Below are 15794 nucleotides of genomic sequence, written 5' to 3' on the forward strand. Positions count from 1 at the left end.
CACAGGTCAGAACCTTGGAATTATTATTCAGCAGGACAAATCAAACCTGCAATTCTTCTTTGAATGACGTTACAGACGAGGCTCAATCGTTTAACCAAGTGGAATTCCTAATAATATTAAAATCATTTTAGCAAACTGATTTGAAATGTATGTTGAGCCACAATCCGTGCTGATGGTGATCAGTCAAAATATCGATCATCATATGCTACTTTAGCAATCAAGGATAGTAGTCTGCGCAATCAAATTTCATTCGCTGCAGCAGTTCAACAAAGATAGATGGTTCGTACATTGAAACAAGTTCATTCAGGTGCTTGCAGAGTGTTGCGACAAGTTTAATACCCAAAAAACTATTCCATTCATTAATTGATTGATATAACTCAAATGAATCGTACTGATTTTACGATTCTTCACGAAACAGAGTACGTGAGAATCTATGACTATTCCGTGGAAGTACTTACACTGTTACCAGTGGTTACTGACAGTCCATTGTCAAATCAAAATTACGCGAAAATAAATATATGTAGATTCTAGGCATTTATACATGGCAAAATGTTTTCAAGAATATGAGAGATCCCATCATATGTTGCGCTGCAATCTCCTGAGGCACATTATGTTGCGTTCGCTCAAAAAATGAAAAGTAGATTTTGTTTTCGTAACATATGAAGAAAAGCAAGAACACTAGTGACTTTTATTAATGAACTTGCAGGTAATCATTCTTGAGCGACACTTTTTTCTCATGCTCATACTGATAGTCGATCAATGAATATCTCTTTTGAATATCGATTTATTGCTGAACATATTTCTTATTACCAATTAATCCTCGGTAATTTTGACACAAAATACAACTAGTCCCACGCTCTACCCAGCTAGTTGATAGCACTAAATTTCAATCTGTTGTTGAATTATTGAGTTTGTTGCACTGACTTTGATTTAATTAATATCAAGGTTATAATATGTGGGGAAGTGTGAAAAAAAATAGTTTAACTACTATGAATCCTTTTTATAACATTATTTGCGACATTCATTGCACCAACCAAGTTGGGAACAACATCAATTACTGCAACTTCTATGCCGCAGGATACAAAAATTGTTATATTTATTAACAATTATAGGCATAATATTTTCAGAAATTTATCTCTTTCTACTAAAATGTGTTCCGTTGTTAAATGTAAACTTAGGTTATTGTAAGTCAAAATTATACTAATTTTATTTCATTATATTCTCATTTTACTTGATTATATTTTATTTTCACATTTGAATTATTTCTAACATTAGTTTAGGTAACCCAATTATCATCTTTTTTGTTCTCACTACGTCATCCATTTCTTTCATTAGATTCATTTATTCCATAATTGCATATCCTGTTTTAATTATTTCACCTTTGACGTTGTTGATAATTTCTTCCATTTAAAATTACGTTTCATCTGGGATATAAAAGCACAGTCAATGCTTTAGTTCTCTAAACAGTTGTTATCACTACCGAGAGCTACATAGTATATATCTATTATCAGAATCACGACCTAAACAAAGTAAACACTCAGCGATCTTAAAGAATGACTTACCGAAATCACTTGAAATATTCAATCACTCATTCTCACTGATTTACATTGTTTTCTCTGCACATTAATTCTATTCTTTTCAGATATCCACATTGGCCTCAATGCTTTGAAAAGAAGTTATTGGGTCAATTTAATTCTCCTTCGTAATGTTTGAACGGGTGCTCAATGGCTGTTGTTTAGAACTTGAATCACCCAGCGGATTACTAACAACGTTAGTCCTGATATGATTTTCTTAATCGTATTTATGGTTGCAACTGATGTCAAACAAACTCGAAAATGATTTGCTGCTGCTGATAGAGCATCAATGTAGGTTCCAATTTAATTGAATGTATTTGGAAGCTATGAAAAAGACAATGGTGAGTCTTGTTCACTAAAGTGAATCAAGAAGTTGCCAATCAAAGAAAATAAGTGAACCTTAAGCATTTTAACTTCTTATGAAATCCGTCAACTAATAATTGAAATGAAAAAGCGTTTATAAAAAAAAATAACTTGTTTTTAACGGGAGACCAAAGGTATAGAAAGTTAGCACCTTACTTTCTTTTCTTAAGATCGAGGACGTAGTTGTTCGCAAATATTTTTGAAACAATTCTTTTGCTGGCAACTCATTTGATGTCACCAAACAAAGGGCATCTCTATGAACTAATGACAATCATATAACCGCTAATAAGCTAATAGAAACGGGATTCTGCATAAGATCATCAGAAACGATTAGACTGAGGATTGAATTTGAAACAGGCAAAATTCTGCTACTAAAAGTTAAATGCTTCAGCTGCGCTGGTAATGGTCATCAAAGCGGCAATTGTAGAGTTCGAAACTATTTTCAATCTTTGGTGTCTACCGACTTACTTGAGTGTCCTATCGATTTCGACGATTTTATTAAAATTATGTAAAGATCAAATTGTGACGAAGCTTAATGCTTTTACAATCAGTGCCACGTTCAACATTTTCTTGATTCAGCTGCAGCAGCTAATTTTGTAAACAGTGATAAACTATTAACTGATCAAGCTATCCAAATAGATTAATGAGAGCGGTGATTGGAAACGAATTTGCACATGAAACAGAACTATTCAAGTTGGTCGTTTAAAATTATGAGATGTCAAGCATATTCCTATGTTTCCGTGAAAAATCTTTACTTAAATTAATCTGGCTCAGAATCGTAACACTGCTAAGATTCAAAGAACTCAAATACTCATAGACATAGGCGGAGTGATTATTGCAATTATAGAGAAAGTCAAAGAGTTGTAGTTGTTTTGTGCATAGCAGCACAAAGTGATTTGCTTCAAGATTCCGAGAGTGGTTTGCCTCCAAATCCCAAGAAGCACGGTAGTTGACCATGTATATAGCTCCAAAACATCAGCAAACATGAATAGACTTTTCGACATATTCAAAGTGCGTAAGAGAAACAAGACAGTCGATTTTCGGTGTTAAATACATCCGACCTCTCGAAATTCCACAATTGACATCAGTTGGGCATTCCGCGGGGAACCTTTATTGATCTAGTTGGTCTGATTGATGGCGCTTATTAATAAATTGTCAGGGAACATATATCGATTTTTATTGTTGGCCAACTATCATGTTCAAATCAGAAGCAACTGAAACAAAAAATAAATTATTATTAATGTTTGAAACTTTATTCACTTTAATGGACACATCACTCTTTGTTATCATGACACATAATGAATTCACTAAATATATGTGCAATAGATTCTGCAAAGACTAATGTTTCAATCTTAAAATCACTTCACCTCTTTCAACTGTTCTAAATGAAATACCAAAGAACTATAACGTGCTGGTTGAAAAAAAAATCAAAACAGGGTATGATTGACTCACTGGTCTAAATCAACATTGGAACGTTGCAATTAGACATTCGATAATGTTCAACAATTATATTCCAATTAATGATGATTTTAGACGTTTGCCGAAATTGGGAGAATATCGAAATGCGCCCTCAGGTCAATGCGCCATTTACCATTCAGCTGGCTGTCTCCAATCCATTATGTCAGACCAAAGAATCTTATGAAAGACATCGACGGTACATTTCTTCGTTTAATTTTATGAAACTAAATTGTTTTCATGCTAGAACAATACCTCCAAAGGAAATGTCACAGCTACCACTTGCCAAACTTTCAATCACACTTAACCATCTGAATCAAATCATTGAGTCCATTTCAAAACGTTAAAGGCCGAGGCTGTTTCATTATCGCTTCAATATCCTCCCCGCAAACCTATCATCATTCGCGTGATCCGCCACTGTAGAACTCAAGCCGCAAATGTATTAGTAATAGACAGACAATTAAAGCAGTGCACCGTTAGGCAATGGTATCAATCGTTTTTCAATAAAAATTTCAAATGCAACGCTATAATCAATTGCGGTGGCTGCTATTGAAGCAATGATGAATGCCTTTAAACTAATCCAATAGGTGAATCAACATTAGTGTATAGGTTGCTTCCTATAAGTCGATCGGATATTGATTTCATACCAATCAACAACTCATATCAACTATCAGCACGGCCAAATCACCTGCAAATCGTCATATCTTCTGTTGAATATGTAATTCCCCAAAAGTGTTTTTTCTAACAGTAAAATTGATGATATCATGATGATAACAAAAGGATGACTAACTTTTGAAAAACATCAACATAACCACCACCGATGACTACTCCGGTCAGACTGAGTATATTGAAGGAGCATCCAACCACACAATGGTTTCCTTTCTTCACAAGGAAGTGTGTTAGTTGGTATCAAATACAAAATCTATCAGTCCAACGTTCTTCTCAGATCTTCTACAAGCCCACCTACATGAAAACGGTTATCTGATATTGCAAAGGAATTGAATGCATTTGAAGAAGGGGAGGGATATTTATTAGTTTCTCCATCAGCAGGTCAACAGAAAAAGGTCAAAGAATCACTTGCATTCAATCCTCAGCTTACAACTTGCCGCTTTGGACGGTCTAAGAAACAAATAGATGCGACAATACCTTTTGAAGAGCGTGGCCAAGGCAATGGTTCTGATTTTGATTCATTTACAAAATATGATAAAATAGGATAAATGCTTTGCTCAACCGCCATATCCTTCTACAATAGCCGCCAACTGGATGCCATCACTGTTTTGATGAACGGACCTTTTGATTATGCATAGTATCTTGATCTTCGTTCTGGAGTATTTACATTAGGAGATAATGACTGGAAATCGAAACACCGTTGCCCGATCTCATGCAAGCCCTATTCATTTCGATTATCACACTCTTGATCATTGTTGGTCCTACCAATAGCTAGGGTCAAAATTTTTTGTCCCACGTTTGCTGCAGTATTGAAGTAGTTTGGTATCTTTATATGTTGATGTAATTTCAATTGCTGAACATGCAAAAAAAATAATTCATCTGGTAAATCCATTATGTTTCCGTACCCTTGCAATGAATGATTTGAAAACTGCAAGTTCTTTCATGGAAAGATTGTGCAGCAAACCAATAAAGAATAGCAAGTTTGTTTAAAAAGTTCTAATGATAAATTTGAGTTGCATCTCCAACTGCACTTTTTTAAAAAATTAGAAACAGCAGTAGGCAAAGGGTTTCGAGTCAATTTTCAATCGACAGACATTGGTGCGAATCATTAATCCAACTATAGATCATTTGATGTTAGTTCACTGTCTATGACTGATTATGTTGCATGTGATATTTCAAATTCAAAATGATTTTTAATATTGGGCGATGCATAAAATGTAAATGTTGACGTTTCGTGATCTTGGTAACATCAATAAATCAGAGAAATACATGGAAAAGACAAGGATTGAAAATAATTGAATTTGCTGTCTTCCCAATTCTCTAAAAGTTGTAGTCTACACTCTATTTTCATGAAAATCAATGGAATCAATTTACTGGCTTCAAAATTTTTGGAATCCAGCTGTGTCATTCATTCTGGCAATAACGACTCAATGGTTTGATTTGGATTAATTTACATGTGGTTAATCTGCTAATTGAAATCCAACACTGAGATAAAGAGCAATATAACATCAATATTGTCGGATTGGTTGTGACTATGTGAATGAAAAGAAAATGATGACAATGTATGGTTATTACCATATAGAATAATAATAGCCGCCCGTACCTTCAGCTGCCCTAGTGTGCTTTGGATGATTAATCCACTTGCCGTAGGTTCTGCGATGAATTATTTTCAGCAATTTTGGAAAGAGAACCCATCATGACATTAATGTCAGGAAGTCCATGAGTGCATGATAACGTTTAATCATATAAAGAAGCAACTTTGCCTTTTGCGTGTGATTTGTCAGTAGCCATTCAGTGTCTCTAACATCTGTTAATTGCAAAGATGTTAGCTAAAAATGACTTCCGATTGTTTGATACTTGGATTGTCAAGAATTCAGGAATTAGTATTGTGTATTAAATTTTCTTACTTTAGTTTCCAATGCCCAAGGTTTTGATTCAACGACTATTATACCACTTACAGTGCATCAGATGAATGGCCTTTCGATTGATTCGCCTAATCTCTGCTTAGAAATGACGACTCAATGAAAATATTCTATCTCACAATATTAGCCGTAGATGGGTGACGTTCCATCCAGTTGAGCTATACTTCAATGAATCAATTGAATCAATTAATATTGTTTCAACAACATTTTCATATCCTTTAGTAACCCAGTGCTGATAATTGTTCTAATTTTAGCACCTGCAAATCCGATTGAGTCATCATAATATTATCTTCTAAACATATTTTGTATCAATTAGTATTTGCCCCGTACAGATTGGAATGATCTTTGCTGGACATCCCTTAAATCGCTTTGCAAAGTCCTTCTTATTTATTTTTGTTGGCTGATCAATTTCATTTTTTGTTTTCGCAGCACCTTGGATTGGATGATCATTGTTATATATCATAGAACTTGGATTGTAAAGAATCGTGGTTTATCAATGATTGGGAGTTTTTGCTGCTACCTTTAAAACACGATGGAGTGCTTTGAACGGAGTCAAGGGGGCGGGTTTCGAACTGTACAATCTACTTTATATATGGCAACCCTCGTCCTTTAATCTAACAGTTCCAGCAGGGAAACCAAAATCCGCTGGATTTTCACTAGGTTCATTCTTGAGATACCCCTCGACTCCCGATTGGCAAAGAATTGTTTTTGCGGCAAGGGGATAATAAATGCCTTCATGTTAATGTATCAAATATTCCAACTTGTTCATAAATATCAACACAGTTATGGCTGATATATTCACGATTTTATTTTCGACGAAATATTCGCCTAAACCGCAACAACCGAAAGTTTGATGTTAAACTTTCGATAACTACTTTCCTTAGTGATTATTTTCTCCAACTTATTTTTGTGTTCTTAATAAAAGAACAGCTGTCTCGTCTATTGAACTGATTTTTTCGGGCGAAGCAGACGACCAACTTGCTATTGGTCGGGTTTTTAGAACATCTAAGAACATTGTTGTAATGACGTACTTTGATGTTGATACCAATTTATGTGGTTCATCATCATCCAATAGATCATTGAAATTTGGCAGGCTGCATTAATGAAATTATTTTCACTTGTCAATGGTTGAGCTCGGTGTTCCTGATCATATTCAAAAAAAGCCATATAATTTTTGATGATTCACGTTAGCCTGATTTTCACTAATAGACAAGCTTTTTTGTGATAAAAATGTATTTTGCTACGTTGAAATGATGCTTCGTAGGCAGTGTGGTAATTCTCACCATAGGTGGCAGTCTCCTCAAAATTATTCATCACTATCAGATAGAGTGTCAGGATTGAATCCTTTGATTAATGTTAATCCACCAATTAGATTTGTGACCAACCCATTGGTCATAATTTCATCACTGAGAGCAGCATCGACCACTGATGTCTTATTTGATGTTGTACTCAAGGAATTACTATTATCACTGTTTCATGGATCCAGTCATATCAGTATTTCTTTGACTATTAATAATTTTGCAGGTTGAGTTCGACAACTGAGGAAAAAACCGCAGAGAGTAAGGATGATGGAAAAACCCTTAAATAGTCAATGAAACGCCTGGTTGATTCAATGTCTTCAACCGGGATCTCCATCATTCATTTATATAGATTTATGTGATTCATTGCTTGGAATGGAATTGATCAGAAGGTTTCTTTGCAGCTCTGCTCTAAAACAGAGCAAATGTTTTTGATGAATTAACAAAAAGAATTGCACATATGATATCTCTATCAAACAACTTCCTTTGTGTTTGCGATTCAAATATACATGCATAGCCCTAAAGCAGCTTTGATTCAATACTCATAATGGTGTGCGACGCATATCGAATCAAGACTGAAATAAGCTTCTCATCGCAATATAGTTGGGCGATAAGAACGAATGTCAACATGCAAAGCTCCAATAATGACTTGGAACATTGGGGTCACTTCCCCGTTCGGTTATTTTCTTTTCGCTATGTTGTTTTCATTTGTCAGCGTTTTCTTCCTATCTTGATCGATGACGCGCAGTTATATGATAGAAGGAAAGCCTGCTTTGTGAAAAAATGGTTGAAGTGATTCTTTCGAATTCATTATGAATTTTGAACACCCAAGGGGAGATTTCGGTTTTCTGACGAAGTATTCGATGATTAATATTCATTCAATGACAGACGTGGTTACATGTTATTTTATCTTCATGATTTGTCCATTAACAAAATTGAGACCATGTTTCTTTGAAAGTGATTTGACTGGACCACTTTTTGGACCAACCAAGCAGCAGAGAAACAACCAATTTTATAATTTGTTTGGATACTCAATTTTTGAGCATTGTTTGTTGGTTGCAACAACTGATGAAGGTTCAAACTTTTTCAGTCGCCTTTAAATATCCGTAGAAGTGTACGCAATCTTGGACAAGACGCTCATTTGATTGACAACGTAGCGAAAGTGGTTCATGTGAATCTCATCCAAATCGTTTATATCGATGTTAACCAAATGACTGTGCACTTCATTTCGAGTAAGCAACCATAAAGGACTGATATTCTCACAGTGGCGTTACTCACTCCATCTCTGTAAATCGCAACTTTGTTTTCGTCACTGTGAGCTAGCTTTGTACCGTGTTTTGCCCAACTGTCCTGAGTAATGAGTTTCATTGGTGAATTTGAACTATGGTTGAAATCGGAAAATAATCAATAACCAACGTCATCAGTTCTTTCTGTTGGACACATATCCACCCCATTGGCCGCTTTCATTAGTATGGTTGGTTTTTTTGATCACTGAATTAATTAACCGTGATTACATCATTAGATTTTACAACAAAATCAAAATCATTTTGAGCTTGCAAATACTCATCAATCTAATGAACATCCTCCGAATTTGAAGAGGATTCAAGCTGAATCACAATCTTGAACTTATCACGCTTTCGATTAATTGAATTTCTCAATGAAATTTACATCGGATCTGTCTTCTGCATTCTCTGCTGCAAAGAAGGACATCATCACTGTTGGAGCAGTTGGCTTTAGCAAACATAATCTTTTCTTCCCGGAACTGATGGCTCGCTCTCATTGATGGTTAAGAATTTGATTAGAACGCAAGAATTTCAATTTAATAGTTTCTCTGTTCATGTCATAAATTTCTACAGATCCTCATTCGATTGGTAACATTCTCAAATGAATACACTTAACTATCTACAAACGTGAGTTTCTTACAACGATTTTTCAGATTCATCCCAAGTATCAATTGTACAGCAACACCTACAGTTTAATAATGTCACATAACCAATTAAACAATTGATGTATATATCAAAGCTACATCAATTATTTTCTTTCTATCTTTATTTTTTTTTTTTGAAGTTCATCTATTCATATAATCACTTATTATTTTTTTTACTGGAATTGGATCGGTGTTATCCTTTACATATTGTCGATACATTTTGAGTGATATTGTATTTTCCCACTTCAAATACATATGAATCTAATTACAGTTACGTTATTCACTTTTGTTATGATATCATTAAAGATTATTCTCATTTCTTAATATTGTCATTGAATAAATTTCCAACTGCTACTCTGCATATTCTGCTTTAGATAATGTAGAAAATTTGGTTTTCTCAACTTTACCTTCTATTTTGAATATAAAAGGCGGAGGTATTGTTGATGTGTTTGAATACATTTTATAATAAGCAAAAGCTATATAATATATATTTTCTATGATCAATCCGAAGCAAATCATCCATGTTACATGATATATTATTTCTTGTCTTTTGTCAATGATTTCAAATTGGCAAAGACATAATTTTAATAAAGATGAAATGAGGCCCTTCCTGAAAAACCGATTCAATGATATTTTAAACCACATTTCATTTCTAATTTAGGCGGAGCGGCTTCCAAAGCATTTGATTGAATCGCTTGATGATGACCAGACGCAATAATAATTATTGTTTCCAATGCTTTGTCAGTTCACTGAATGGATGATGGATCTATTAACAGTTTAAGACACGTACGTCTTCAAATTTACCTTAATTGTCAAGTTATTAATTCCCCTGGTTTAGATGCTCCATACCATTGTCTGCATAATACTTTCAAATAACTTTGAGTTGTCAAAATGTTATGCCTAACCCCCCACCAATTGCTGCAAATCTTGCTTGGAACTGGATTGACATCACTAGCACTGAGTCACCATATAATATTTAACTCAACTGTATAAAAATAGTTAGTGAATTGCTTCGTGATTCGAGTTTCTAAGAACGGCTTTAGAGCACCAGCCCCAAGGAAATTAATGTTGTATCATTCAATTTCACAACAGATGTTTTCGAAGGTATTTGCCACTAACGGTGTCCTTAAAAGGAAACTCAACTATTGTGCATAGTAACGATCGGAAAGCTGTTGAAATTCGCAATTAAATATTGAGCATTGATTTTGTAATTGACTATCATAGAATTCGTGCAGTCGCTTTCATCCCGTCTCCAGTAAGGAATCTGCCTTTCATATCTTTGAGGTTTATTGACTGTTCAATCGCAATAATGAATTTCCTTCTGCTTTTTATTCGTAGATCAACGGAGGGATGTGAAGAATGAATGAATCTCGAGTGTAAGGAAAGTACTATTTTGAATGCTGTAAAGCATTCATCAGCGTTGCAGGATTACACAAGACGAATACCATCTCATGAGGCCATTCAAGATCCTATTGGCGTGTCGTTTACCGACGTTTGATTGATTTCAAATGTCAAAACAAAGTAACTGGATGTGAAAATAGGTCAAGTGTAAACGTTCTTATTGAATGACGTGACGTAGAAATAGTGAAAGTTATAAAACTATTCATAGTTGATCTACTCATAAATAGAGCAATTGCTTAAAGCCTGGGATGAAATAATTGAAGAACTCCATATAGTCCAACACTTGCGAGTTAAAATCGGTAAGTGAAGTAACTGAGAAATAAAACATTTGAAGGTTGCCCAGTTCATTGATGTCACCTGCTCACCAAAGCAATTAGCTGTCAATCAAATGCAGACCATTCTCAGAGAGATTAACAATTTAAGAAGAAAGGAAACAACATCAAACTCATCAGAATTATCCCAACTAACCAACGAGTTTAGGGCAGCAAATCTGATGTTCACTTCCGTCAAAACCTTCTACTGCTGTAATTTTGATAGTTATAGCCAATGTTGCAGAGAACAGCCGAAATACCTATCATAAACCAAAATTGAATTGTATGACCGAGGTGAAAACATTAATGTTGTCATTGAAGGGGAGCACGATCAAATTTAGAGAAATGTATTTTCTTGATGATCATTTCCCTGGTAAATACAATTTGGATTTAGATCACCCACTCATGATGTAAGCAGCGCTGAACTATTGAATGATGAATCAGATTCGAACTTATTACTCACCGGTTTAGAAGGACACGATATATCCCCACAGCTGAAACTACTGCTAATGATAGTTGTTCGAGTTATACCATGTCAAGCCCATTTCAGAGTCCCCTGAACTCTGATCAGTCTTCTTGAATTGGCTGAAAATGGATACTATCTTCACTTTCGAGTAATTCGGACTAACGATTGACAAAGAAGCAGTGCCCATTGCTGGATGTGAAAAAGACAATAGATTAATGACCTGATCTGCGAAGTAGTGCAAATTGATTTGGGCGTCAACACTAGATGTGATCTGCTTCAAGTTCACTTGACTCATGATCAATCAACTATTAATCAATTTGTTTCCATACCCACATTTTAATTTACGTTTCTTGATATTGATAGCCCGTTAAATAATTAAGGATCTTGTTCCTCGATTCAAACCGAGCACTGCTTTCAAAAATGATCAACCAAAAACGAGTAACCTCTCGGCAGCATATGTCTGCTGATTTGGTGTGTTCCTTTATTGGTACTTCTGGAATAATTGATAGAGAAAGTACATTTGATTTTATTTTTGGTCAAATAATTTTGATAATATCAGAAGCAACTGCATTCGATAGTTGAATCATTGATAATATTCGAAATAATATTCTTTTTTTCAAACAATTGAACTATTTTTACGATGAGACACAACGGGTCCTTTGCTGATGGTTGTAGGAATTGCAGGACCGAGTGTGATTACATCTATTATATCATTGGTTCCCACTATTCACCGTTTCTAGCTAAACGAAAAGAAAAATCGAACAATAAAATTGAATTGCAATTACGGCACAAAATGTTTGACTCTGTCATTCGTAATCAGAACTGCAAAATTCAATCTCGCCATGCGATCCGCTTGCTCTATAGAAACAATTTAATATAAATCATGAATCAATTTGCAATTATTTGGTGAAGGCCGGATAAATCAAGAGGTCGATGCTGTTTTCTCTGCTCAGATCCCTTGATCCAATCACAATGGGCAACAATATAGTTACTTGAAAGCAACTAATGGTACGTTTCTTGGCTTCACTCATGATAAAAAATTGCATTTACTACGGAGAACAGGTCACCAACCTTCTCCGAAAAAGATCAGTTGGAATAATGAAGAAATTTTTCCATCTAAATAAAATGATCTATTACCTGTTGGAGAGACATTAAAGCTTCAAGCGGTTTTGCAAAATATTTAATTGCTTCATCAACGGCCAATCATTCATCGATTGATCCAAATCTGTCTAACTTAACCTGCATAACTTTTAATAAACTGAAAATGCATATTCAGAAGAGTGATCAACTACAGAGGGTGATCGACCAAAGAGAGTGATATTGGTAATAGTTCCATTGCGACATCAAGTGAACAATTTGAATGGATCCCGATTGGGTTTGCTGAACCTATCTTGTATATATCTGTTACTACTTTACTTGCTGAGTGAACAATATTCAGTAGGCTGTTTCAGGAAGTCCTATGCAAAGTTGATAACATGTCCTTGATGAAACTCAGAGCAACCATGATAATTTTCTAAGCATCTTGGACTGGCCATTTCAACAAAAGATGATGTCAACACCAGATATTAATTTAGTAGAATAGCTCAATAATGATGAGCTGACTTTTCGATGTTACTGCCAGTTACTAAAGAAAAATATAGTCAACAATCTGAATCGTAGCGAGGTGAAACTAAACCAATATAGGAGCTACCCAAAAGTCAATTGATTTTGTTGTTGATGAGCTATCGCAATCACTGGATTCAATCTTAACATTTACTGTTCTTTGACGTTTATAAGGGGGCTCTAACAAGCCCGAAAAAATCAAATTGGAGGTTTGTCTTAGAAATTGAATGAATTAGCTTGACAAAAACAATGTAGATTTATTTGTTGGAAAATTTTCAATTATAAAAGACATAGCTAAAACCGGTTGGGATTTCAATGATATTCAAGGAGCTGGAGGTTCTGAGCGGCTTAACAGATCATCAGCTTCAATAGTTATTTCGAAGTCTTTGGCCCTAACTAAATTTTCATCAATGATCCAGGCATGAAATATCACTTGATGATGATATTGGATTCGTTTCCAGCAGTTAGGAAATGTATATGCTCCAATTGGATGGCACCACAGCTAGCTCTTGAGTAGAGAAACTGACTATCCAGGCTTTGCTGCTCCTTCCGGTGAGTCATCCCCATCAGCTGTTAATCAGTTATGACTAATACAACCATCGTATGATTTGAAATTGTTTCACGAATTCTGCTGAATAGAATACATATGTCCCTCTACGATGCAATAACTACTCTCATCCATTATTGATGGAAATCGCTCCACAAGTAAATAGGCGATTCTTATCTATGTCGATGATGCTTTCAATGCTTAAAAAGGAGACGATCGATTTATCGATGAAAAACTAGCACTACGCAACAGCTGTGCAATGGAGAAAAAGGACGATCCAAATCGATTATTTGATTTAATAATGAGCGGCCAAATAGTTGATACAAGACATCGTTCAGTGACATTATTGATATAATGTGGTCAGCTTTCCAACAAGAAAAGTGATAAAATTGTCAGCGCTGTTAGTAAACAAATTTGACACAATTGCCGAATCAACATTTTTTGATGGTCCAGTTTTCTCGGAATGCTGAACTGATTGCTGTTTGATCTCCTAATGTGGCCGGTACAAATAGAAATAGAATTGTTTTTGGCGGCGCGCCTTGAAGAAATCGCTTTCTTTGTCCAACGAAGCATCATCTATGATGACTTTGGAGCATCACAATATGCTTGTCAAGAGAAGGAAATTGCCAATCATTGCACCAACTTCAGTAGTCCAATAAACAATAGCGCTTTGCACTTTTGACAACCAGCAGATGCAAGGTTCAATATTCTGTTCAGAGGATCATCATTCCATCCAGCAGTTCTCAATGACAGTGATTGTGCAAAATGATCAAATCTCTTGGAAAATCAAAGGGGCTTCATTACGAAGTAAATCTTAATTTGCTTTCGTGGTCTTCGAAAAATTCTCACTTCTTGCGCTTCCATCTACTGCAGTTGAATAACAGACAGAGCACATGTGACAGGATTCCTACTGTTTTGCTTGACAGTCTTCATTTACATTCGTTCTAATAACTGAGTTTACATCAGGATCTACCGCTTCAACAGCTGCTATCCTGGTTATATCCACAAATATATTTCCCAACAACTATCCCACGCAATTTCTATTATTTGCTCATTCTTTGGTTAAAGTAACAATAATCGTTTATTTAGGCTAGATATGGTTCCTCGTTCAAAATCCGATATTTTGTGTTTTCAAAATTTCACGACAGAATTGATCCCTTTGCTTTAATCTGTCACACTCAAAGATTGCATGGCTTTTCAAAATAGTTACGGTCACAGCTCCAGATTGATTTCAGATTCATCTTTACTTTGTATGTGTGAGAAGATGAAGACAACAATTCTATGTTTTTTAGAGTTGATGCGATAATCATAAAATGACTACTAATATAATGATTTAGTTGAGATACGATAGACATAGACTATATATCAATCGATAACATCTAATTACCAATTACAATACCATCCAATATTCAGTCGCAGAATTCAACAACCATGAAGTGCCGTTCTAGCAACACGATTTTGTTCTTGATATTTCTGATTATCATTGTCTCATTACTTGAGCGGCATTGCATAGGGAGCCGCAGTTCTTAGCCCCGCGTCATATCCTGAAGCGTTGCTAATATGCGTTTTGAGTTCTTTCCAATTCAATTCACAATAAACGGATTTAGTTTGTTTGAAGAAATGGTAGGGATAACGAAATACTTTGAATCAGAAGTGGATGACTTATTTTAACGAGCGTCTCAATACAATCCGCTTCACCCTATGTTTGCGGCTAGATTGAATGCAACAACAACTAGGAATATTCCTTCAATGCCACTAGCAAATACACCTGGAAGGCGGATCACCTCAGTGGCAGGGTGCAAGAGTCTTCATTGCTGCAAGACCTCCTAAGCATCGTAATTGATCCGTCTGCCGCTGACTCAAACGTAGGCAACGCCCACACATCCCCAAACCCGCACGCGCCATTCTGCAATGGTTGAATTGGCCAAATGTTTTCTCAAAAGTCTTTGTCACTCATGTCGGAGTGTCGTGCAATTTCAAACAATTCTAAAGCTACAGATAGGAGATCTGCTAATTTTGAGAATATACATTGTATATTGTTTTAATAAGCAATTGATAATGAAAGTACAATATCTAATTAACTAGTATCGTGTTGTTACTAATATAATTATATTTAATGTCTCAAGACAATGATGAATATTGATATGAGAAATACTGAACTCTCTTATCCATCTATATCACATATAAAGATATAATGAGATTCAAAATGTGTATCAAGAATTTGAAACGTAAAACTTCTAAAATATGAGTAGCAGCTTC

At 35.2% G+C, this 15794-nt stretch overlaps 1 protein-coding gene across 1 annotated transcript; it reads right to left on the reverse strand.

The window, feature by feature from the left end:
* Nucleotides 1-7289: 7289 nt before the first annotated feature.
* ASCRUDRAFT_5942 (uncharacterized protein) lies at nucleotides 7290-13138 on the reverse strand (the record flags this gene model as incomplete). The annotated part of the gene is made up of 2 exons (XM_020191235.1): nucleotides 7290-7452; nucleotides 13077-13138. The coding sequence occupies 2 exons, from the start codon at nucleotides 13136-13138 to the stop codon at nucleotides 7290-7292; spliced, it is 225 nt and encodes a 74-aa protein (XP_020050369.1).
* Between the last annotated feature and the right edge of the window lie 2656 nt (nucleotides 13139-15794).

Source organism: Ascoidea rubescens (genome assembly GCF_001661345.1).
Source record: "Ascoidea rubescens DSM 1968 unplaced genomic scaffold ASCRUscaffold_1, whole genome shotgun sequence".
In the NCBI taxonomy this organism is placed as follows: Eukaryota; Fungi; Ascomycota; class Saccharomycetes; order Ascoideales; family Ascoideaceae; genus Ascoidea; species Ascoidea rubescens.